This window comes from Pan paniscus, chromosome 8 (assembly GCF_029289425.2).
Source record: "Pan paniscus chromosome 8, NHGRI_mPanPan1-v2.0_pri, whole genome shotgun sequence".
NCBI classification, from domain to species: domain Eukaryota; kingdom Metazoa; phylum Chordata; class Mammalia; order Primates; family Hominidae; genus Pan; species Pan paniscus.
The window spans coordinates 31,816,809-31,842,003 of record NC_073257.2 but is presented as its reverse complement, the minus strand read 5'-3'; the positions used below and the strand labels follow the sequence as shown (position 1 = coordinate 31,842,003).

At 35.7% G+C, this 25,195-nt stretch overlaps 1 protein-coding gene across 1 annotated transcript in view; it reads right to left on the bottom strand.

Moving 5' to 3' along the window:
* The window catches only part of MALRD1 (MAM and LDL receptor class A domain containing 1), a 642,247-nt gene that overhangs the window by 565,888 nt on the left and 51,164 nt on the right, over positions 1 to 25,195 (bottom strand). The window contains 3 exon segments of the mRNA XM_055092251.1: positions 5,491 to 5,611; positions 14,734 to 14,907; positions 23,953 to 24,050. Of these exon segments, the coding sequence (XP_054948226.1) occupies positions 5,491 to 5,611; positions 14,734 to 14,907; positions 23,953 to 24,050 (393 nt within the window).

The window sequence follows — 25,195 nt, the reverse complement described above, 5'->3', positions numbered from 1 at the left end:
GCTGCACAGTTCACATTTGCACCAACAGTATGAGTACTCTTTTCTCCACACTCTTACTAAAATGTGTTACGCTTTTTTTTATTATAGCTATCCTAATTGATATGAGGAGGTATCTAAAAGAGTTTTGGATTTGTATTTCCCTGATGATTAATGCCAATGAAATGTGGAATATCTGTTCATATACCAGTTGATTATTTTTATGTCTTCTGTGGAGAAATGTCTATTCAGGGCCTTTGCCCATTTTTTATCTATTTATCTATTTCTGAGTTGTATAAAATCTTCATAAATTTTGAATATTAACCCCTTATCAGATATATGGTTTGCAAATATTTTTCCCGATATGCAGGTTGCTATTTTATTCTGCTGAGTGTTTCCTTTACTGTGCAGAAGCTTTTTAGTTTGAGGTAATCCCATTATTTATTTCTGCTTTTGTAGCCAGAGCATTTGGTGTCATATTAAAAAATCATTGCCAACTCTAATGTCAAGGAGTTTTTCCCCTAAGTTCTCTTCTAGGAGTTTAATGATTTCAGGTCTTAAATTTAGGACTTTCTTACATTTTGAATTTATTTAAGTGTACGGTGTAAGACAAAGGTCCAATTTCATTCTTTCGCATGAGAACGACCAGATTTTCTGGCACCATTTATTGACGAGACTACTTTTTCCCTACTGTGTCCTCTTGGTGCCTTTGTCAAAACTTATTTGGTCTTTTATGTTTAGATTTATTTCTGAGCTCTCTGTAATAGATTATGTTTCTCGAGGGAAATGATCACACTTTCTTCTTACCAAATCTCTTGGTATAGAAAAGATGCTCATAAGGTTTTTTGTGGGTCGCAGCATGGCTGCTTGCCAATGTATTAGCAATCAGCAATGGCCCTGATTTTTCTCGTCATTCTCATGTATGTTTTGAATGCAGAGGAAAGAGTCTCTCCAACTCTTTGCGCCACCACACTTCTGGAAAATGTCTGTGTTCCTCCACTGTCTTGACTCAAAACCACCTTGGTTTTCACCTCGGGTATGGGTAATCAATAAAATGGGATGCTTCTCTTGCCTTTCCTCTTGCCTTTTTTTTATTGTGTTCAATAGCACAGTTATTAAAATACTTTTGGAAAAGCTTATCCACCAACAGACAACCTTCTTTTTTTTTCTTCTTCTGTATTACTTTTTCAGGGATGCTAGGATAGTTTTAGAATCATTTAAGTAGAATGCAGAAAGAATGGAGGCATTGCCCTGGAAAAGGACAAACTGAAAGGAGACTCTTAAAGGTGGAAAAATATATAGAACTAGGCAGGATCTATAGTTTTATGACCATAGAACTATTTATTGATACACTATCATTTGAAATAACATTTGTAAGCAGTATAAAGTCTTCTACTGCTAGTTGTACTGAAATAGCAACTGCTTACGATAATAAGAATACTATGATGTTAAAAATAATTTAATACATAAATGTTTATAATACATATATTGTGATAAGAAAATATAAGATCTACCCTCTTTTTTATGGGGGGGTGGCAGACAGGGTCTCTCTCTGTCACCCAGGCTGTAATGCAGTGGTGTGATCTCAGCTCACTGCAACCTGCACCTCCTGAGTAGCTGGGATTACAGGTGTGTGCCACCATGCCCTGATAATTCTTATATTTTTAGTAGAGATGGGGTTTTGTGATGTTGGCCAGGCTGGTCTTGAACTCCTGGCCTCAAGTGATCCACCTGCCTCAGCCTCCCAAAGTGCTGGGATTACAGGCTTGAGCCACTGCCTCCAGCCAGATCTACCCCCACAACACATTTTTAAGTGTACAATACATTGTCATTGACTTTAGATACCATGTTATACAGCAGATGTCTAGAGCTTATTCATCTTGTTTGACTGAAAATGTATGCCTGTTGATTAGTAATTTTCCACTTCCTCTCCTCCCAGAACCTGGTTACCACAATTTTACTCTAATTCTACAAATATGACTACATGGATACCTCATATAAGTGGTGTCATGTGTTACTTATTTTTCTATGACTGGCTAGATACATCCTTGCTCTTGTGTTTTGAGCGCTATCCTGCATATATTTCAAATGTTATTCTCCAACAGGGCAAAACTGAAAGTTAGCAGGACGTTTTCATTCATCGCCTCTAGTTTAAAGAGAATCTGGTTTGTTCTCACCGGCAAGTCATTTCCATCATGCAGAGGTCTCTGTTCTGACTGTCTTCATCATACAATGCTCACTTGAGTAGTGTGCACTTTACATTCAGAGAGTAAATATGTACATATAAATATCTGCTGAAGGAGTCAGTAATGCACTCACAGCAATTAGTTTCATGTGCTCCCTTTGGGCACTCAGTTGGAAAATCGCGTATCTTCCTGGATGAAATACAACCTGCATCCTCACCAGGCACAAATCTGGCTTCAAAATTGAGATTAAGAGCGTAAAACAGGCTCTCTCCCTTTAACAAATAAACAGAATGTAAAATTATTTCATCAACAGTAGCTTTTAAATATTCTGAAGGAGAAGAAGCTTGATTAAAGGCCAAATCAAAGTAGCACTTGCGATTTTCATCACGCGGACTGTGAGCAGAAAACTACAGCTCTAAGATTGCTTTGAAGTGGTGCAGCCATTTGTATGCCTATTAAAGATTTCAAAACTTCAAGTCCTGTACAGGGTCTGGGTAGTCTGGGTAAACCTTTGGCCATTCTGCTCCATACATATAACAATTTACTGTCAATGGAGCATGACACGTTTTTAAATATTCCTTTCAGTTTCTCTCCATAAATTTCTGCCCATTACTAATACTGAACTCCACAAATGAGATCCTATAATTGTCTACTGGACATATTTGCAAAAACAATAAGAAACGCCTTTTTTTCCTTTGTGTACATCCATTGATCTTTCAGGAATCATTCATGTAATTTGTCCTAATTAGATATATTATCTATCCAACTGATCTGGTGTTCAGATGGATGCACATATCCATGAATCCTGAGTGAATTTAAGAAAAGAATTCTCCGTAAGCAAGATCAAGTGTCTCAAAAACTTTTGCTAAGGTTAACTTTAGTAATGATTTAAAACCTTGAACCACACTTTTGCCTCGGTAAGAGCTCAGGAAAGGCTGCCCCAAAGTACTTTGAACTGAAGGAGATTGGGAGGTACCCCAGGAGCAAGGTCACTCTGATCTTCCTTGACCTTTCTTTGTGAGCGCTGGTCATAAAGAAATTATCTGGCTTATCTTGCCTGAAATTAGGTCACAAGATCCTCATTCTAGAGGGGTCCTTTCCTGTTCCCAGGGGTGAAGAAATTCTACACAAAGGAGTCAAGGAGACTCTGAACACAGAGGCTTTGCTAAGTTTCCCTGCTCAGTCTGTTACCATTGGATCATACCCTTTTGTCCGATCACATTTCAAAATGGCTGTTTGTTCTTCACCAAAACTAAGCAGAAAAATACACAGTTTTCTAAATAGGAAAAGGGGCTGAAAAACAAATAAAAACGAAAAAATAAAATAAAGCACATGCTTTTCTCTGGGTCTTTGCATCTTCATTTCTGAAGGCTCTTGTGTCAAGTAAAACTTTGATAAACAAATTTGTTATGCTTTTCTCTCATTAAACTGTCTTTCATTCTCGGAGTGTCAGCTGTGACCCTTATGATGGGTGAGGAAAGGTTTTTGTCACACCTTTCTGCCCCTATACCTCCAAATACTACATTACAAGAGAATGCTCTTCAATGTCAACTTTAATGCTTTTCAGCTATTATGATTCTGGTGATGTGGTATTTAATTAGGAGAAAGAAAATCTTTAATTAAACAACAAAAATAAGGTAATCCTGTTTAACCCTTAAAAACTCGTGAATCTTTTTTTTTTTTTTTTTTTTTTGAGAGGAATCTTACTCTGTCACCCAGGCTTGAGTGCAGTGGCGCGATCTCGGCTCACTGCAAGCTCCGCCTCCTGGGTTCACGCCATTCTCCTGCCTCAGCCTCCCGAGTAGCTGGGACTACAGGTGCCCGCCACCATGCCCTGGCTAATTTTTTTGTATTTTTAGTAGAGACAGGGTTTCACCATGTTGGCCAGGCAGGTCTTGAACTCCTGACCTCAAGTGATCCGCCCGGCTCAGCCTCCCAAAGTGCTAGGATTGCAGGTGTGAGCCACCGCGCCTGGCCAAACTCATGAATCTTTAAATGAATCATTAAATCTGCTGCTCTGCACTCCTCGGTGTCTATCAGAATCATACACACATGTGCACAGACAAGCATGCACACACGCATGCACACGCACACACACATGCACACATGCATGCACACACACGGACACACAGGCATGCACACACACATATGCAGACACACAGGCAGACACGCGCACACATGCACACACACACACACTTGCATGAACACATGCGCAGAGCTTAGAATGGTCTATTATGCATGCAGGATACACATTCTGAACAAAGTAAATACACGTTAACCCAATATAAGTTAGCACCCAGAAATATACACTCTCTCGAATGAAAAATATCTTTAATAAAGGACCTTTAATTAAAAGTTCTTTAATCGTCTCAATCCAGAATCATGTGACCCAAATTTTTCTTGATTAGTCCATTCAGCTCCTGTAAGAATACAACCGTTGCACTCACTAAATATGTTGTTTAAGTAAATATAACTTAGGAATATACAGTATGTCTGATTTTCATATGCAAATCTTTTCCATAGATACAGATTAAGAAAAATAAAGTGTGACACTTTTCAGAAAACATTTTTAATATTGTCAGATTCATTGAGATCTGAGGATAGGAGTGGTCAGAGAGAAACATCAATTAGTACTAGAAAGAGAAAGTAACTGAAGGTATAGTGTAAATTCTTTCAATGTGTACATGATCCCAGAATCTAAATAATGATTAGGTTTTAAAATACATAGTTGACTATATGAGATCCATTTTTATGGCAACATTTCTGGCCTGTAATTGATATTCTCTCCAAAAAATTTAGTCAAAGAATTAGACAAACTCCATCTGTGATTTGAAAATATTAAATTTTGAATAGAAACACAGAATTTTAAGGTCCAGTTTTAAATTTTGGTTGGCCTTACATCATTTTCCCAAACACAACCTTTTTGCTTTTTTTGAACTCCTGGGTGATCCTGAAATATGAATATTATTACATGCTCATTTGAAGTTCTGAATAAAATTAATGGAGAAGTGAATATTTATAAAAGTGTATTTAAAATATGCAAAATAATTATAATTTTTTCATAATATTTATAATTAAAATATTTGGATGCAATAATTTCAGCTGCAAGCATAGAATATTTTCCATATTACTGGAAGAGAGGCCTAAGGACTAGACCAGATGTTTACCTTTTAAAATATATATATATATATATTTTAGGTTTCAAGAACAGGTGATATAATCCACACCCTGTATTAGGTATTCGTGACTCTAATACATTTTATATTTTGATACTGAGAAGAGCTTAATTCAATGTTTAAAACAGCAACAACGACAAGGAAAAACTTACACTTGCTTTGTGTACTGGTCCTTGGTAGTGATTTATAGGAAATTTCACATTCCTGGGACACACTGATGTCATCTAGAGCAACGGTAGCATTTGATGACAAAACAGTAGCTTCCAAAATTAACTATAATTACAGAAAGATAAAACTGTTAAAAACACATCACAAAAGTAATGTCTTACAATCATATTTCTTTGTGTAGAGGAACCCTATTTACATCTGTCCCATTCTCCAATCTAATTTTAGAAAACTGTTCTGACCAGAACATCCTAATTTAAATTTATAAAACCATAACTGCTTTGACAGTGTCTTATGTACCTTAATGCCAAAGGTAACCTTGTTTCAATTAAAGTGGTAATATTCATCACGAGTGAAGGGCTCTCTTCTCATTGGAGCCATTAAGAGTCATATGCATTTATAATGAGCTCTTTGGGGTAATCAACTGTGTGACTTACAACTCAATTTAATTGAGATATGAATTGATTTGTAATCAGTGTGCTGAAGGCAATGATTTATTTCCATATTAAAATATTCAAATATTATATACATTCATACAAACATAATATATATTATATACATACACAGAAACATACTCACTGTAGTAAAGCACACATCAATAACCACATACAGTGGTTGATAATATTCATATGCTGAAGCACTCAGAGACATCTATTTAATTTTAGTTTATTCTAACGCTGAATAATGACTGATATAATTTGTTTTCTTTCTTGTTAATTACTCATATTATGTTGTTATTCCAAGAAGAAAAAAAGAGAGAGAGAGAAAGGAGGGAAAGGAAGAAGTAATTTATGCCAGGAATCTTATGAACCTGCATAGTGGACCACCAGTCCAGGACACAGACAGAAGGTACATTTCTATCCTATCAAGGAGGGTCTCCAGTCTCAAGGATCATTAAATTTACTTGTGCCAGGGCTCAGAACATGCTATCTCAAAATACAACACCTTGGAGTCAGAACATGCTGTCCCAAAATATAGCACCTTGGAGTCCCTCTCTGCCTTCCCCTCTCTTTCCTTTGTGAGAGCCAGCCATAAAGGAATTATCTGGCTTACTTCTCCTCAAAATAGGTCATAAGAACCTCATTTAACTGGTGTCCTACCCTATCTATACCTGGATGAAAGAAACACTACACAGAGAGGCCCATAAAGATCTTTGCTGAGTTCTCTCCAAGTTTTTACAATGAGATCATATTCTTTCTCTCCATTTGTATTTCTTCATGATTGTCCATTCATTGTTGAACTTAAGCATAAACATAGAGAGTTTTCCCTGGTCTTCAGGCCTTTGTTTTTGAACGCCCCTATGTCACATAAAATGTTAATAAATTTGTTATTTTTTTTCTTTTTAACCTCTCTTTTGTTATAGGGGTTCCAGCCATGTCCCTTGTGATGAGTGAGGAAACGGTATTACTTTTCCTCTCCTACACTTTGTATGATACATTCACTACCCTACATCATAAATGCTGTATAAGAAATAAGTATAAGATACTAGGAGACTCAAAGAAGACACTTCATTATTTCTGCCAATAATGAGAGTTTGGGAAAAGATTTGGTGGAGAAGTAATAGTAAGCCTCCATGATACCAAATTTTGTTGGGCAAAACATTTTACCTCGAGAAACTGAGGCAGCAATCACAGCAAAAACACAGAGATGAGAAAGTGTATGGTGTGTTTAGAAAATGTTGATGGGTGTTAACGGAGTATAAGATTTTAAGAGAACAACAAATTAATCAGATAATAGATGGAGAGGAAAATTCCATGAGTTGGTACAGCTCAATTGGAGAGAAACTAGATAGCATTTGTTAAAAAGAAAAATTGCATAGACTATAAAAATTGAGTTAATTTCTTGGCATTTATCTTAGTGAGACACTCAAAGGTATACACATGAAGGCTTGTGCAGGAATGTTTATTTCAGTGCTGGTTTTGATGACAAATGACAGGAAAGAACTTACATGTGAATGAATCAATCAATAGTGAGAAATACTATACCAGTTAAAAATAATATCTATTGCCATGTGTCATTACGGAAAGAAATTAAACATGTGTTTTGGAGTAAAAAAATTAAGTTACAGAAAAATATTATAGTATAATATTACTTAGGCTGAAAACATACAATGGTTTAGATTTCCAAGTATATGTAGTACATTTATACATATTAAGTAAATAGAAAATGGACTGGAAGTAAAAATAAACTGGTATCTAAAGATACTCAAGATAAAATCTACGGTGGGTGATGAGGGTGGTCAGCAGGGACTGTTGCTTTATTTGCAATTTTTGATATTTTAATGTGATGTACATAATATTTTTTTAAGATTCTGATTAGAGATGATTTCTGTAGAATCTTAAACTAAGAAATTTAGCCTTCATTCCAGAGGCAGAAAATAACATAGGTTTTGAAGAAGGATCTTGGTAAAATATACACAAGTATTGTACTTTAGAAATATATTGTGTTTAATACCATTAAGTGACTGTGATTTTTTTGGACAGCTTAACTTTTGAAAGAGTTTTTCTATATTCATTATTATAATACATCTTGCATTGATGTCAATTAAAATAGATGTTTAATTCTTCAGACTCATTAGACAAGCATTTGTTGACCATCATATTTGAAGGTCTGTGCTACTCAGAGAAAACTGGAGAAAAAAAACACGACAGTTTGAGGCACTTCTCTATGCTCCTAAAGAGGTACACGCTCACATTATTTGAATGGAATGCATGGGCCCTGGGATGAGGTGAAGTAAAATCCTGAGGTAGTCTTTAAAATGTGGTTACATTATTTTACCTGAAGGGACCCACCAGGTTCCTTTAGATATTCATATTAAAATGGAAGGATAAATCCAACTTCAAAAGCCAAATAAAAATAATATTACGTCATCTATATTTTGCTTGCTTACTTCTACATAGTTAAATTCATAATTATACAATTAGAAATTGTAATTCTACCATTAATTAAAATCATACGAATTTTAAAATACAAGCAATTACTTCCTTCAAAAAATGTCTGTTACACCTGTAAATAATGACCATCTCATGGTTTCAAAATCACCTTGGCTGTTCCTATTTTTTATTGCTGGTTTTAACCAAACTGATATATACATATACATATACATATATATGTATATATATGTATATATGTGTATATATGTATATATATGTATGTGTATATATGTGTATATATGTATATACATAACCAAACTGATATATATACACATATATGTATATATGATATATATCACATATATGTGTAAATATACATATATATGATATATATCACATATATGTATATATCATATATTATGATATATACATATATATACATATATACGTGTATATATGTATATATGTGTATATATGTGTATATATGTATATATATAACCAAACTGATATATATATACACATATATGTATATATGATATATATATACATATGTGTATATATATATCATATATTATGATATATATATGTATATACACATATACATATATACGTGTATATACATATATATACACACACACACATATATATGTGTGTATATATATACACACATAGACACATATACATGTGTGTGTGTATATATATGTGTGTGTGTGTATATATATACATATATATATATATATATAAATATAGAATGTTGTGACCAATTCCTTTTCGGAACTACAGTCAGCATCAATTGGTAATCAGTAAGTGAGAAAGAGGTCACTCAGAAGAGCTGTTTCAACCACAGATGGAGGAAGAGTGAAAACCTCATTTGATAAGATTCTCAAGGTAATTGAATAATTTACATTTTAAATTGAATTAGATGACTCACTCTTCTAAAACTATTTTTTGGGATCTTGTTGATTTTTGTTTTATTCAATTACATTATTCCTTCTATGAACAAAATAATTTCTTGCTTTTAGGAACCATAAAAATTCATAAATGTTCATAATCAAGTGATTACTTTTTACAAGTGCAAAACTCAGGTGCTTTTCCAGACAAATACGCAATTAACATAGAAATCTTGTTTTCAAAAAAAATAACAGGAGCAAAAAATGAATATGAATCCAAGAGAAAATAGAGATATAGTAAGAAGGAGTAGAGAGTAGTAGGAATATATTAATTTTTGAAGAATGATGATGGTATCAATAATAAGAGCAGCAGCCACCTTTTATTTAGCACTTACTATATGCCAGTCACATTCACTTGTTTTAATCCTGTGAAGATGATGCTATTTTCGTCTTATTTTAAGGTGAAAGAAACAGAAGATTAGAGAATAGAAGTAATTGGTTGAATGTCACATGTCAAGTAAGAAAAATATGTAAGCTGAGCCATTAATGATTATACTATCCTGCATCTCTCTAATGAAATAAAGAGATAACTGGGCTTTAGTGGATGCCGCAGAATAGGACTGTCTGGAGAAACAAGATTTCATGCAGCTCTAGATTAAGCAGGCCAAGGACACAGCAACTTTACGGAGACTCGATCACCTTTTACTTTTGTGTTATGAATCTTACCCTTCACTGAATCGTCAAATAATGTCAGGAAATTGTTATTGATTTATATCATTGACTCCGATAAAGAGAGAACATGGTATCCATCATTGTGTGAAATTTCACAAAAGGTTCATTTCAAAATGAAATCTAAAATATGACACAATTACATTTTAATGGGAAGCTCGAAGAAAGTAGAGCAACTTGAAATCAATGGACTACTCAGAAAAAGTGCCACCTTGAGATACTAAAACAGCACAACAGTTGGGGGGAAAAGAAATATTAAAAGAATCTATTTGTGTGAAAAGCTGAACATAGCAAGTGAGCAGGCCAAGTTAAAACAGATTTAAAAAATACTATTAACTCTTTGGCCTAAATTTTTCCAATAAACTCTCACAAGAAATAGAGGGAATATTGAAATGTCATTAATTTGCTGTTCTTACAGAGAAAACAGTAAACCTAATTCTTTGCCAGCAGGAAGAGCAAATGCCCTACCTAACTAGGGGTGCTTATTTGCTATGAAACCCAAAGCAATTTGTATTCTGTTATATTGTCTACAATTGACATCAAAAGAACCACACTGAATCAGAATTTCATGGCTAAAAGGGAACACAGAGGTCACGTGATTTGATGTCTTTCTTCTTTCCAATATTTGGACTGGATTACACTGTACTGTATAAATATGTTCAGAGCTTAGTCACGCGGAACTGAAAGCTAGACAATGACTAAGGTCACCCTTAAATGATTCAGGCTACTAATCTTAAATCCTAGCCTATTTCCAAGAAGACAAACTTTAAATATTTGAATATTTAAAAAGCTAGATTAACTATTTGTAGGTAGAATATCTTTTTCATTTGTTGTCGATAAAAGAACAAAGTAGAACTGTACCTAGCTAGAATCCTCATGTATATTTTCATATCTTTAAAAATACACTCAGAGAAATCAGGTTAAAGCCAGCATAATATTAGCATCTTTTTTTTTCTGCAGAGGATAAGAAATGGGATGGAGAGAGATACAAGGAAGACAAAAGTTGCATCTTCATAAGCAAACAAACTTTAACATTATAAGCAAACAAAATGTTAACATTAGTTAATCCTGAGCTGTATTTAGGTATTTGTTTCTCTCTGTTTTAACTACTAGTTAGAAATATTTAATAGTAAATATATGCAATACTCATGGATTAAATATTACCATGTATGTATCTGTGCAAGTGTATCTATTTTTATATATTGTGTATGTATAAAATCCAGACTGATTCACAGCAGAACATCAATGCAAGTCCACAGTTCCTTATCTAAAGTCTTTGGGGCCAGATGAGTTTTGAAATGTGAATAGCTCAGAGCTGAGAATGGTAACATAACACCGAGAGTGTTTATTACATGACACCCTCTGGGAGATTGGGGGCAGCACTGTTTAATCAAACCTATCATGAAATCAGCTGCCTAAAGGCCTCATAGTGGTTCAGGGCAGCTTGGGTTTTGCCTCTAAACTCATTTTTAAAAAGCTTATTGCTTTCCAAACTTAATTTTCTAAATTGCTGATTGGATATTATAGGGCTGTCATGGGCTTCTTGAGAGTGAAATGTGAGGGGATGTTTTTTTCTTATTTTTCTTTTACTCATCTGTAGTTTCCAAAATAAATGTGTGCTGTAGCCAACTCATAGGCAGATTAAGTGGGGAGGCACAGAGGAAAAGTCTTAGCTTCTCTGGGGTGAATTCAATGTGACCGAGGCCTCGAAAGAACTCAGCATTGAGGCTGATTGGAGAGAAAAAGCAACACAAGGTGCTGAGCCACCAGCAGGGGGATGAAGGGAGAGGGAGGAGCAGGGCTGGGTTAGAAACCCTCACACATCCATTGCAGCCAAATCACAGAATCTAACCAAACCACTGCCCATCTACAAACTAGTTAATATGCCCCCAGATAATAAGGGATAGTCTCCATTTGCACTGCAAAGCAAAACCATTACTATATCCAAAAAGGAGAACATTAAAGAGAAAACAAAAATTGCATTCACTGAAACTCTTCAGTAATGCTGATGGGTCCATGAGAGCTTCCAGCTGTAGACAGAAATGGCATGTGTTTCAACTCATATTTCTAAATTACTTACTGCTAGAAAGGACATTCTATTTTCTTCTCAATATGTCAATTAATGACAAACTCTGAACGATCTTCTTGGTGAGTTTCATTCTAACTAAAAGCAAACCGAATGAAAACAATTTTCTATAGAATATAAATGCAGGAGGCAAAAGATCAAATTGTTCTGATTTCATTGCCCTGCTCCTTGCAATGGAGATTGACACCAAAATGATTCCATGACCAGCCTTTGTGTCAAATGCTTCCCAATTAAGAGCTGCTAGTATTCATGATGTCTTTGTCCATTAAATATGAGAATAGAATAAATTGATCTTTGAGAAGGAACGTTGGGGACCTTCACTGAGTAAAGAAGCCTTTAATGATCAAGCCTAGAGTTCTGATCAAGCGGGAATTCCCTTTATAAAACAGAGAACACTAAGATTTATTGAGTGTCTACTATTTCCAGACAATATCCAAGGAATAACTACAGCAATAAAAACAGCTGAATTCTGTGTTTGTGCCGGATTTGCTTCCATGTGCTTTACAAGTATACACCATATAATCCTCACAATAACTGTATAAAGTAGAGAACAGTAATTGATTACAGTTGATGCTTATGCCCTAGTCTTCCTGCTTTCATGGGGAGGTGGTTCACTGTAGTAACATTGCTGTTACTTACCCCTCACTCCGTGGGAGGAGGAAGATTTACCTGACTGTGAAGTTAGAAGAGTAACCTGGGGGAGCTCGATTCATCCTCTTCTCCCATTCAACAACCACCATTGGGAGCCAGCCTGTCCTCAGGAGGCATGCACACTGATATTATCTCTGGCTAAAGGTAAGAGACTTCGCCTAGAGTATGAGCTCTATATTTCTCCAGCACAGTCAATTGTCCTCTGGGTAATTCTATTTATTCTAAGATCAAGCATTATTTTAAATAAGTGACTCTACATTCTAAAGCCATCTGCTCCAAAATATGTATTCTCTACCTGTTTAACCTCTATATTTATCTCAATTTGTTCAGAAATGAGGATGAGATGACCTTAAATCCCCAACTATTATCCTCACACCCCACTAATGAAAGAGGCATAGAGGGCTTCGGTAACTTCCCTATAATCATACACTTTTTTGTTTTTGTTTTTTTAAGATGGAGTCTCACTCTGTTGCCCAGGCTGCAGTGCAGTGGCGCCATGTCGGCTCACTGCAACTTCCACCTCCCAGGTTCAAGTGCTTCACCTGCCTCAGCCTCCAGAGTAGCTGGGACTACAAGCACGTGCCACCATGCCCGGCTAATTTTTTGTATTTTTTGTAGAGGTGGGGTTTCACCGTGTTACTCAGGATGGTCTCGATCTCCTGATCTCGTGATCCACCCGCCTCAGCCTCCCAAAGCGCTGGGATTACAGGCATGAGCCACCACCCCCAACCCTTTAACTTGAACCCAAGTTTCCAGAGCCCATGTTCATGGCTGCCATTTTAGCTATATTATCTTTAATATTCAGACTCCCCTGGAGTATTGCTTTTATCATCACTGGTTTTCACACATTAGGAAATTTGATGCACAAAGACAATATTTACACAGTCACTTAGCAACCAATGAGCAGAGCAGAGACTAAAACTCAGACCACTGACTCCAAAACAGTGTGCTTTCCACCATATTCCACTCCATCCAATCTAGTTTCCAAAATAGCTCTTTTCAAATGTCATCCAGAAGACTTATATACAGGAAGGTAGAAATTAGAACACCCATTTGACAAGATACAATTGCCTTCTTTTATTATTATATTTTATTAATACATAGTAGTTGTACATATTTATGGGGTAAATGTGATATTTTGATACATGCATATAATGTGTCACTATCAAATAAAGGTAATTGGGATACCATCTCCTCACACACTTCTCATTTCTTTGTGTTGGGAACGCTCCAAATCTTATCCCCTAAATATTTTGAAATACACAATAACTTGTTATAATTGCCCTACTGTGCTATCAAACACTACAGCTTATTTCTTCTATCTAACTAACTACATTTTTTAACTATTAACAAACCTCCCTTCCTAACCTCCTCCTCCCCACCTTTCTCAGCCTCTAGTAACCATCATTCTCCTCTCTACCTCCATGAGATCAACTTTTTAGTTCCCACACATGAGTGAGAACTTGCCATATTTGTCCTTCTGTGCCTGGCTTATTTCACTTTGTATAATGTCCTCCAGTTCCCAAAGGTGGATAACAATCTCAATGTTACCAGGCAGCAGAAAGTGAGGCAATAGGATTAAAATATTACAGCCCACGTCAGACTTTTTTTCACTACATCATATAATCCAATGTCTTCACTTAGAAATGATTTTAAGTTACTCTTCTCTCTGCCATCTTATTCATTTCTTATCTCCATTTTTGCTACTATTCTACACATGTCTTAAGTGCATAGTCAAAACAACCTCTCTACTCATCACAGATCATGTGTTTGATCTCTGAATGTGTTTGCTTCATTAATGTTGAATAAATTCATGAGCTGTGTGTGTTATTTTGTTATCTGAAAGGATTAGCATTAAATAAGTGTCTTCTGTTGCATTGTATTAATTTCATATGTGCTCACCTGAAAAGGTATGAGCTATGTGTGTTATATTGTTATCTGAAAGGATTAGCATTAAATAAGTGTCTTCTGTTGAGTTGTATTAATTTCGTATGTGCTTACCTGAAAAGGTAGAGTAGATTCTCCCGCTTCTGCAATGAGATCAATTTTTGCGTGGCTCCACTGAGATTCAGAGAATCTGATTATTTTGCCTTGCTTTTGCAAGTTTCCATCTAGAGACGTTCTTGTAAAAACTGAGAGATTTGAATGTTGAGACAAATGATACCAAAACTGCACCTGTTGAAAACATGTTTTCAATGATATAAATATTCCATTGACCTGTCTCTGGTAGTTTTTCCTATAATTTGAAATATTCCTGACCTCAGGTGATCTGCCTGCCTCGGCCTCCCAAAGTGCTGGGATTACAGGCATGAAACACCATCTCTACTAATAATACAAAAAAATTAGCCGGGTGTGGTAGTGCATGCGTGTAATCCCAGCTATTCGGAAGGCTGAGGTAGAAGAATCGCTTGAACCCAGAAGGCGGGGAGGTTGCAGTGAGCTGAGATCACACCATTGCACTCCAGCCTGGGCAACAAGAGCGAGACTCCATCTCAAAAAACAAAACAAAACAAAACAACAACAAACAACAACAACAACAAATATATATATATATATATATATTCCAAACAACTTCTGTGTTAAATATAATCTTCTCAATTCTCCTTTCCCCCAGATGTGTAACCCAGTCATGGGCAGTACCACTGTTTCCATGGAAGTTTCCAGAATCCTTCTCTCTGGCTTCTTACAAATATGAGAGGTACACGTTGAGACTCAACGTTACAAAATCAAGTATTACTATACAAACTTGATGTTTCAAACAAGAAAAACTTTCCTTAAAAATTATTTTCTTAGGTTAATTTTTAAAACTGTAATTAATACTTTATATCAATTTAGTCTCTGTGGTAGCATTAACAAATAACGGGGAAGCTCACAGGATACTGTTCATCAATAATTGAGCCAAGTAAGACAACATTCTTTGAGGGTAGGGAGGCTTAATCATTTCACTTCCTATTCACCATCAATAATGACACAATCTAAAGGTTTGATGGCTTAACTACATAGTGAAGAGAATAGAGAGGATTATGCCAGGTGCTGATAGCAGTAGCCCTAACATGAAATTGCGTACTGTTATTGATTCAACCAATATTTACTGACCACTTTCTAAGTACCTGGAGCTGTGTGAGGCAAAAATTAATTCCCTCAATGTTGTCTGGATGATTCATTCTGTAAAATATGCCCACAAAACCTCCATTAAAACAAGTTCAGGTACGCTGCAGTCAAATTTTTTTGCTTCTTCTCATTATCATATAACAGGTCCTAAGGCTGTATGTTTTAAAGAAAAACCCAACATTTAAAGATGAGGTCCCACAAAAGTGGAATACTTCTCTTTAGATTCAATGACATTTTTTCAGGTTCATTATATTTTAAATTCTTTTTTAAAAATGTTTTCCCATTCATCATTGTGCTTTTATACTGATACATGGACAGATACTAGTGTATATATAGGCAAGCCATGTATTTCACTGTTGGGACCCAATTCCAGTGATGAATGTTGACCAAAAAAAATGTTTTAAATGCTTTTTTTAAAAAAATGTTCATTTTAAAACACCAAGCATCTATTTGGTACACATTTTTATCAATGTCTACTTAATTGTGACCACCTGATTTAAAAATTCTGATTGTTTATTTCATTTCAGATTTTATTACTGTGCTTACCTTAATTCACACCTTGACAGGTGAGTTAGAAACAAAAATAATGGAAATGTTTAATTAAATTCCATGGAAAGAGAGGATTCATGTTTCTCAACTGCGATTACATTTTAGATCCCTGCTGTAAGTTTCACTATGTCCCAAGCTTGTAAATATGCAAAACAGAGCTTTAAACCTAGTTGTACAAGAGAGGTGCATGTCCCATCAGAATTTTGAGCTGTCAAACTGTCACTCAGTACATCACCAGTGTGAAGTTATTTTAATAGTGTATTAAGTATAAATGCCAACGGGATCCATAGTCAATGGGATAAGAGCTCAGAACTTATATTTAATTTACTTTTTTTATAGAATTTGCATTATGCAGACTTAAATTCTTAAGTTATTAAATACCAAGGAATGTTCCATTATCTTTTGAATTTTTGAGGGTGAAATCACTGAACAAAAGTTATTGATACAGCCCACAAATTTTTTTAATTCATTGTTTTTCCTTTTTACTTTTATTTTAGGTTCGGGGTACATGTGAAGATTTGTTACATAGGCAAACACGTGTCACGGGGACTTGTACAGATTATTTCGTCACCCAGGTACTAAGCATTGTACCCAATAGTTATCTTTTCTGCTCCTCTCCCTCCTCCACCCTCCCCCCAAAGTAGACCCCCGTGTCTGTTGTTTCCTTCTTTGTGTTCATTGTTTTTATTATTTAGCTCCCAACTTGTAAGTGAGAACATGCGGTATTTGGTTTCCTTTTCCTGTGTTAGTTTGCTAAGGATAAGGGCCTCCAGCTCCATCCATGTTCCCACAAAAGACATGATCTTGTTCTTTTTCTATGGCTGCATATTCCGCAGTACATATGTACCACTCCTTCTTTATCCAATCTGTCATTGATGGGCATCTAGGTTGATTCCATATCCTTGCTATTGTAAATAGCGCTGCAATGACCATTCACATACATGTGAATGTATCTTTATGATAGAATGATGTCTTTTTTTTTTTTTTTTTTTTTTTTTTTAGACAGGGTTTCACTCCAGTTGTTCAGGCTGGAGTGCAGTGGCATGATCACGGCTCACTGCAGCCTCAAACTCCTGAGCTCAGGTAATTCTCCCACCTCAGCTTTCTCAGTAATTGGGACTACAGGCTTGCACCACCACACCCAGCTAATTTTTTAAAAAATTTTTAGTAGAGATGAGGGTTTCACCATGTTACCCAGACTGGTCTTAAGCTCCTGGACTCAAGCACTCCACCCACCTCAGCTGCCCAAAGTACTGGGATTACAGGCGTGAGCCACTGCACCTGACCTACAGTAGAAAAATTTCTAGTACTGTAGGTATATGTACCCAGTAATGGGATTGCTGGGTGGAATAGTAGCTCTGCTTTTAGCTCTTTGCGGAGTTGCCATACTGCTTTCTGCAATGGTTGAACTAATCTACACTCCTATCAACAGTGTATAAGCATACTTTTTTCTCCACAACCTTGCCGGCATGTTATTTTTTGACATTTTAATAATGGCCATTCTGACTGGTGTGAGATGATATCTCATTGTGGTTTTGATTTGAATTTCTCTAATGATCAATTTTAAGTTATTGATACAAGCTGTGACTTCACATAAGTAGTACTCAAGTATGGAAACTCTGTGCCTCTCAACCTGGTACATGCCAGTAGCAGAACACTAAACCTTAAACTCCAAATCAGGAAACGTGTCATAAATTCCTCACAGAACTTATTATAGTAATTTGTATTTTCTAAGTATTCAGTTAATTGCATTAAAAAAAAAGAAGAAAGAAATGAGAAGACTGTCAGTAAATGCTTATAAACATTCAGAAATATATATAGAGAAAGTAACAGAGAGAGAGAGAGAGGAAAGAGAGGAAGAAAGATAATCTATTCTATGTCAAAAAAATGTATAAGGCATTACAGGTCCTTAGGGACCTTTGAGTCTTTTGGAGGAAGAGTGGCAAAAGAAAATGAACATTTAATTATAATGAGCATAACTACAAAATTGTAAAAATAGTGTGGCTGTTAAATTTAAATTAATTAAAATTAAACAAAGTGAAAAATTCATTTTCTCAGTTATGGTTTTGTTTTTGTTGTTGTTGTTGTTGTTCTTGAGACAGAGTTTCACTCTGTTGCCCAGGCTGGAGTGCAGTGGCGTGATCACGGCTCACTGCAGCCTCCACTTCCTGGGTTCAAGTGATTCTCCTGCCTCAGCCTCCAGAGTAGCTGGGACTACAGGCACGTGCCACCACACCCAGCTAATTTTTGTATTTTTAGTAGCGATGGGGTTTTACCATGTTGGCCAGGATGATCTCGATCTCCTGACCTTGTGATCCGCCTGCCTCAGCCTCCCAAAGTGCTGGGATTACAGGCCAGAGCCACTGCACCCGGCCTCTCAGTTGTTTTAAATGCTCAATAGCTCTATGTAGCTAGTAGCTACTATACTTAACATAGGGAACATTGTCCATCATCCCAGAATGTTGCATGAAACAGGTCTGCAAAGCATGTAAGTGAAAATTACACCAAACATTCAAATTTTATTTACTACTTGATCATTTTTAAAGGAAATTTTCTTGATGCATGCCTGCTTCATTCAAAACAAGTTAAGTAAAATGTTAATAAAAAGGGCTTGCTTTTATTTTTATTGGGTCTCCACTAAGGCAGATTTTATATATAGTATGACTATTCAAGACTTTGAATCACTGCATTCAAGAGAATTTCATGTGGTTAAAAAAGTTTCCAACAAACAGTTCTTTCTGAATATTGAAGATAAAAATGGAAGCTCCAATTATTTCATTTTTAATTGTATCCTTATGATTTTAAATTATTTCTATTTTTTAAAAAATATATGTATACATTAAATCATATATTTTACTACCAAAGGAAAGAACATCTGGTGATTTACACCAGTTACTGCATATGGATGAGTACCTAAGCGGGAGAGGGGGTGATAGTCTTAGTTCCATTGGCTCTCGTGTCTGTACAGTGCCTCTGGGACCTTGGGCTCTCTGATACTTCAGTCTGGGACACCCAAGGTCATGATTCAGAGGTTCAAAATGAATTCTTCCTTATTTTTCTGTTTTCTTTCTTTCTTTTTTTTAAATTTTGATCATCTCCTGTTGAAACTCTCCTCTTCAAATTTTCTGCCAATTTTCTCAACTTCCCTATGGACTTTGTTCTAATTCCTTCTCAATCTCAGAGCTCCTTGGTCAGATCTTCATGGCCATTCTCGATTTTACTCCAAACCCTCAGCCACCTCTGCCTTCTCTGCTTCACATCAGACCCTTTATGCCTTCCTCAGTCTGCTTATTGCCACACTTGCTGCACCTTTATAAGATCTGGAATACGAAGATACAGAAGGACAAGAATAGCCAAAAAAGCAAAATAAATAAATGGGAGAAAAGAAAAAAAACAAGCTAAGATATCTATAGCTCCTCAAAATTCAGCTGGGAATAAGTATATATTGAAAGAGGGGATCATTCATCACATACATAAACACACAGACACACACACACATCCCTCACCATTACCATAGTGATTTTTATGGCTCCTAGTCAGTTATGCTTTTTCCTGGGCATTCTTTTCCTGAACAAGCTTTTGTTGAGGTTTAGAATCTTCAATAAAACAGAATCTGTTTTTCCCGTTTAAATGATTAATCTTTATGTGCTTTGATATACAGATTAGAGAGAGCACCTGCTCGCCCTTTCCTCTGTAGACTGTTGCTTCCTCTAGAATCCATCAGCTATTCTAACATTGATCTTTGGATTAAACACAATGACCAGGGAATAGAGCACAACTGCACCATTGCAGGACATGATCCAAAATTACTTTTTTTCTAAATTGTTCTTTGACTCCAGTTCATTGTCCTACTTTGGGGACATTGTAAGACATGGCCTTTTAAAACTCTTTGAGAGAGATTTGTAAAGTGTTATTATTATATTGGACTCACACTCTTGTAGTTTGCAGCATTTTACACTGAATTGCTGTCAGTATCCCCCACTAAACAACATTTTGTTAGAGCAAGCATGCGTTTAGGTTGTTGTCATTATATTCCCTGCATCGAGGACTGTGATCAACACACAGTAGATAAGCAATATATATGTGTTGAATCGTAGGTATAATGTTTACTTTGGTAATATAGCAAGCACTCGGGAGAAGTCTCAGAAGAACTATTTTCAGTTTTGTTTATTTCTCTTTACTTCCTTGAATCTGAACCACATGTGGCCCTCTCTGCATTGGCAGACTCAAATGTGTAGGCTGGCCCTCATAAACTTTACTTTGGGATCCAACCTATCTCTGGTTTCAACTACCTTTGTCCTGACTTTCTCATTCATATTTGTAAAACAATCTATGAATTATCTTTTACTGAAGGAATATTAATGTACTTGCAAAACAAGTTGGAGAATTAAAAACAAAAGAAAGATCAATAGATGAACATACAAACTAACTTTGAAAGCAAAAGCTTCATATTATCCATCTTCCTGTATTTAATTGTGAAGTCCTAAAAGTAAGAGATTATGTTACTTACACAGTAACTCAAATATGAAAACTCAGAAAATATTAGTACCCACATTAATCCCCTTCATACTTTACATTTCCTAGTTAATTGTAAACAGTAACAGCATTTCAACAGCAGTAAGATAGAATAGCTTTGGGCTCCCTCGTGTTCTGTTTGTCCTATCTTGTATTTCAAAGAAAAATGCCAGTTTTCCACTAGTGGCTGAAAGGATTTTTGAAGCATAAATTAAAGTCCGCATCTTGAACAATGATTAGCTGCAAGAACAATTGTCCATGCTGATGGCATGTGTTGGCCACATATAAAATGCAAGGTAATCCATGCAAAATGGCCCTAAAATCGTGCTGTTAGAAATGGCAACTCACGAGAAAGCTCAAGTTGCTTTAAATTCCTTTCAAAAAAAAGAAAAAATTCTTAACTGTATTAGTCTGCTAGGATTATGTAGGAAAAAAAAAACCATATAATTTCAGAAAATGAAGGCTTTAATCACATCAAAGTACCCCACACTGGTTATCTCACTGCTTGACTCTACTACCTTATAATGAAGAACATTGGTTCCATGAAAGCACTATTATTAATACGTTCCAATTCAGAGGATTGGCTAGATTTTCCAGTTACCCAAGAAGGTAAGAATTTGTTTTGTTTGCTTATTCTGTAACTTTTATGTAAGAAAATATCAACCGGGTGCGGTGGCTCACGCCTGTAATCCCAGCACTTTGGGAGGCCAAGGCGGGTGAATCACGAGGTCAGGAGATCGAGACCATCCTGGCTAACATGGTGAAACCCCGACTCTACTAAAAATACAAAAAATTAGCCAGGAGTGGTGGTGGGCACCTGTAGTCCCAGCTACTCAGGAGGCTGAGGCAGGAGCTTGCAGTGAGCCCAGATTGCGCCACTGCACTCCAGCCTGGGCGACAGAGTGAGACTCTGTCTCAGGAAAAAAAAAAAAAAAAAAAAGAAGAAAGAAAGAAAAAGAAAATATCACATATTGCCACAAACTTATTTAAAAAATTCATATTATAGTCTTAGAAAAATCCTGAGAACCTTAGCTATGTGTATCTCAGACTATCAATAACATTCTCCTACAGTCTACTCCTATTTCCTAAACTGGAAAGCATTACAAAGTAACTCAAATATCCTTCCTGCTAACTCAAAGACTCCTAAAATTCAAGCACATACAGAAAAGCGTGAAAAACAAATATCTATTCTGGCAGTCTGCAGTGGCGCCTTGAAACAGTCTCAGTTTTTCAAAAACCAAGGCAAACCATTAAGTCAGTATCCATAGCCTTTAGAGATCGAAGCCTTGGTTTTGAGATAAACTACCAAGCACCCAAAATGTCCATGACAGCATTTTCACTGAGACCCCACCTAAATAACACCCCAACCCCAACTAAGTTACCAATTTAAGCAAAAATTAAGTGTCCTCAAGTGGAAACAATGATAAACTGAAACTCAATCCCAGTGACCACAAATCAATGGCTATCGGGAAGCATACAATGATGGGAAAGGTAGATTACATTTTAAAATCATACACATGCATATGATTTCTCAGTGACTCTAGGTGAGTCATAGGAATTTCTAATACACTCTTAATATCTTCAAATTTCTGTAAAGCAGGCAGAATTAACACATCATATTCCTTTACATTCAATTTTTTCTATATATCTAACATTTGTGATCTCATCACTTTAATGTATGACCTTGAATTAAATCTAAGTTAGCTTGTACTTTCAAAGAACAAGTGCTTCTGGAGTTTCCCCTCAAAAAAAAAAACACTCTATATCTATCTTTTTCTTTTTCTGTCTATCTTATAGGATTTAATTAAAATAAAGAGGTGGGAATGGGTAAAAGGCATTTGGATAAAATGGAAATGGAGACCAGGCATTTGTTTTAATTCTTATTCTCACAAAGAAATGGGAAGAAAAAAAAACAAAAGAAAGGAAAAGAAAGTATCTTTAGGACTTTAAAAGAAAGTATCTATGGACACCACTATTAAGAACTCAGGGCACTCCCACTTAGACTTACACCAAACTGAAAGTATAATTAGGTTTATACCTCGGAATAATATGTCATTTATCACCAGGAATGCCCAAGTAAACTGCTCTAACACTACACTTACAGGCAATGAATTTACTGTGTGGCACTATTGATCTCTTCATTATTTTCTGATAAGTAAAGACGAAAAAATTAGCTGAAATCCTAAGGGCCGAGAGGCATGTTGGAGCTCTCAAAAGGACTGAAAATAAGACAAGCTGAATACAGACCTCTGATTTAGGTGTTACTTTTATGGAAAGCAAAGGAATTATGTTTACTGAATTAACATTATATTTGGTACATATATACCAATGTTTGGTACAAACATTGTTTACCTACTATGTACCAAATATTTTGCCAGGTGCTTTATTTAATCACATTTTAATCCTTGACATTATTCCATATAATCGTGTATGCTTCCAATGTAAACGCTGACATTTAATCCATACAATCATGTATGTTTCTGGTGTAGACACTGAGTCTCAAAAGGAATATACAATTTGTCTGAGCCACAGTTAGAAAGTGGCAAAAGAGACTTGAACCAAGTCTAACTAGTCCATCCTCTCTAATATGCTGCTGAAATAAAATGGGTATTTCACTCCTTAGTTTGTGTTTGCCTGGCACCAGAGGACTCATTTAAAAAACTCAAATTTCAGTAAATATAATCATTTCCATTTGTCTTTCTTTCAACAAACACTTATTTAACTGACTTTATTTTTCTCAATGTACATTGTTGGCCAAAAATTTTGGCAACACGTATCCACAGCTTTAGATTATTGAAATGACTGTGTGAAAAGAATATAAAGTAACAGAAAGCTTTAATAGCCCTCAAAAGAATGGTGCCACTTATGTGTTACAAATGGTCTTCTAGAAGGACATAGCATTTTGTGTTGAAATAGCGCATGTAAATCTCTTAATTCATCATTAAAGTGCTAGTAAAACATGGCGGGCATTTACTAGCAGAGTAACCAAAGCTCAGCGATTTACAACCACAGAATGGCCAGTGGAAATTCAGAACAGTTGATTACCTGACATGGGGTAGAGGCAGTGAGCAATTTTGTAAGAACAGGACTTCCAAGCTTGGCCACCCCGGGGGAGCGCTGTGCCTCCAAATAAATAAACGATCCTGCAAAAACAAAGGGAAAGTCATACGGATGCAAGTTCTCTTACACACTTAGCTGTTCTTTGCTCCACAATCTTATCCTTGCACATGCTAAACTATCAATTAGATAAAGAAAAGTACATTTTTTACATATTTACTATTATGGTTTGTAGATAACAAATAGCATTTATACCGGTATAACATTAAATACCTAAAATAACATTTAATCAATTAAAACAAGCTCTTGATCCAAATCACCTAAACAAACATTTCTGTTGGCTTCATTTATGTCATAGAGTTTGACATCAAATTAAATGAAGCTTCTAAGCTGACAATTAGATATTCAACACGCCCTTATGAAATACCCACAAGAGCTTTATTTTTTAGTTTCTTCACAAAGTACCGAAGGATATGAGCTTATGGAATGAATTTTAGTTTCTCCCGGGTCTTACATGTTTGACATTGTTGTCTGTGCTAGAGGGGATTAAAGCTTAATTAAAGATCTAATCTGAACATTAACAAAATCACCACTTTTAGATTTTAACTACGACGGATGTGCTCATGGCAAATGTGCAGGGGATAACATCTCTCAGCAGCTTAAAAGATCACAGGTTCAGAGCTGCTGTCTGGGGTAGTTTCATTGAATACTGAAGACTTACAAGGAAGGCTATACCCAACAATGTCAAGGTCTGATACTGCCCTTTGATAATCACAGTGATAGGCAATTTGGAAAACCAACTATTTTCATTGGAAAATACCGTATTCAGAGAGTGATTTTCCTAGATACAAGTCAATGCCGACTGCACACAAAGGAAAGGATTTAGAATTAGAATGTATTATTTTATAGACTCCATCACATGTTTAACCAAACAACCAAGGATGTGAGTCAGCAGTGTCATCTTTGAGTGGGAAAAATAGAACCCAGTTTACATTGTTTTTAAATCTCAAAACCTACTTGGAAAGATAAAGTTTACTGTCCCCAAATTCCAAATTACAGGTAATGGAAACAGTGCATGCAAGCAAGTTCATTAAATTCTCTATGCTTCACCTAAAAAGGAAAAGAATGGGAAAAGTTGATTTTGAAAAATTCTTCCACCTAAAAATGCTCAGTTTTAGGTAAAATTCAAATGAATATTTTTAAAAAGATGATCAAAATTCTAAAAACAAAT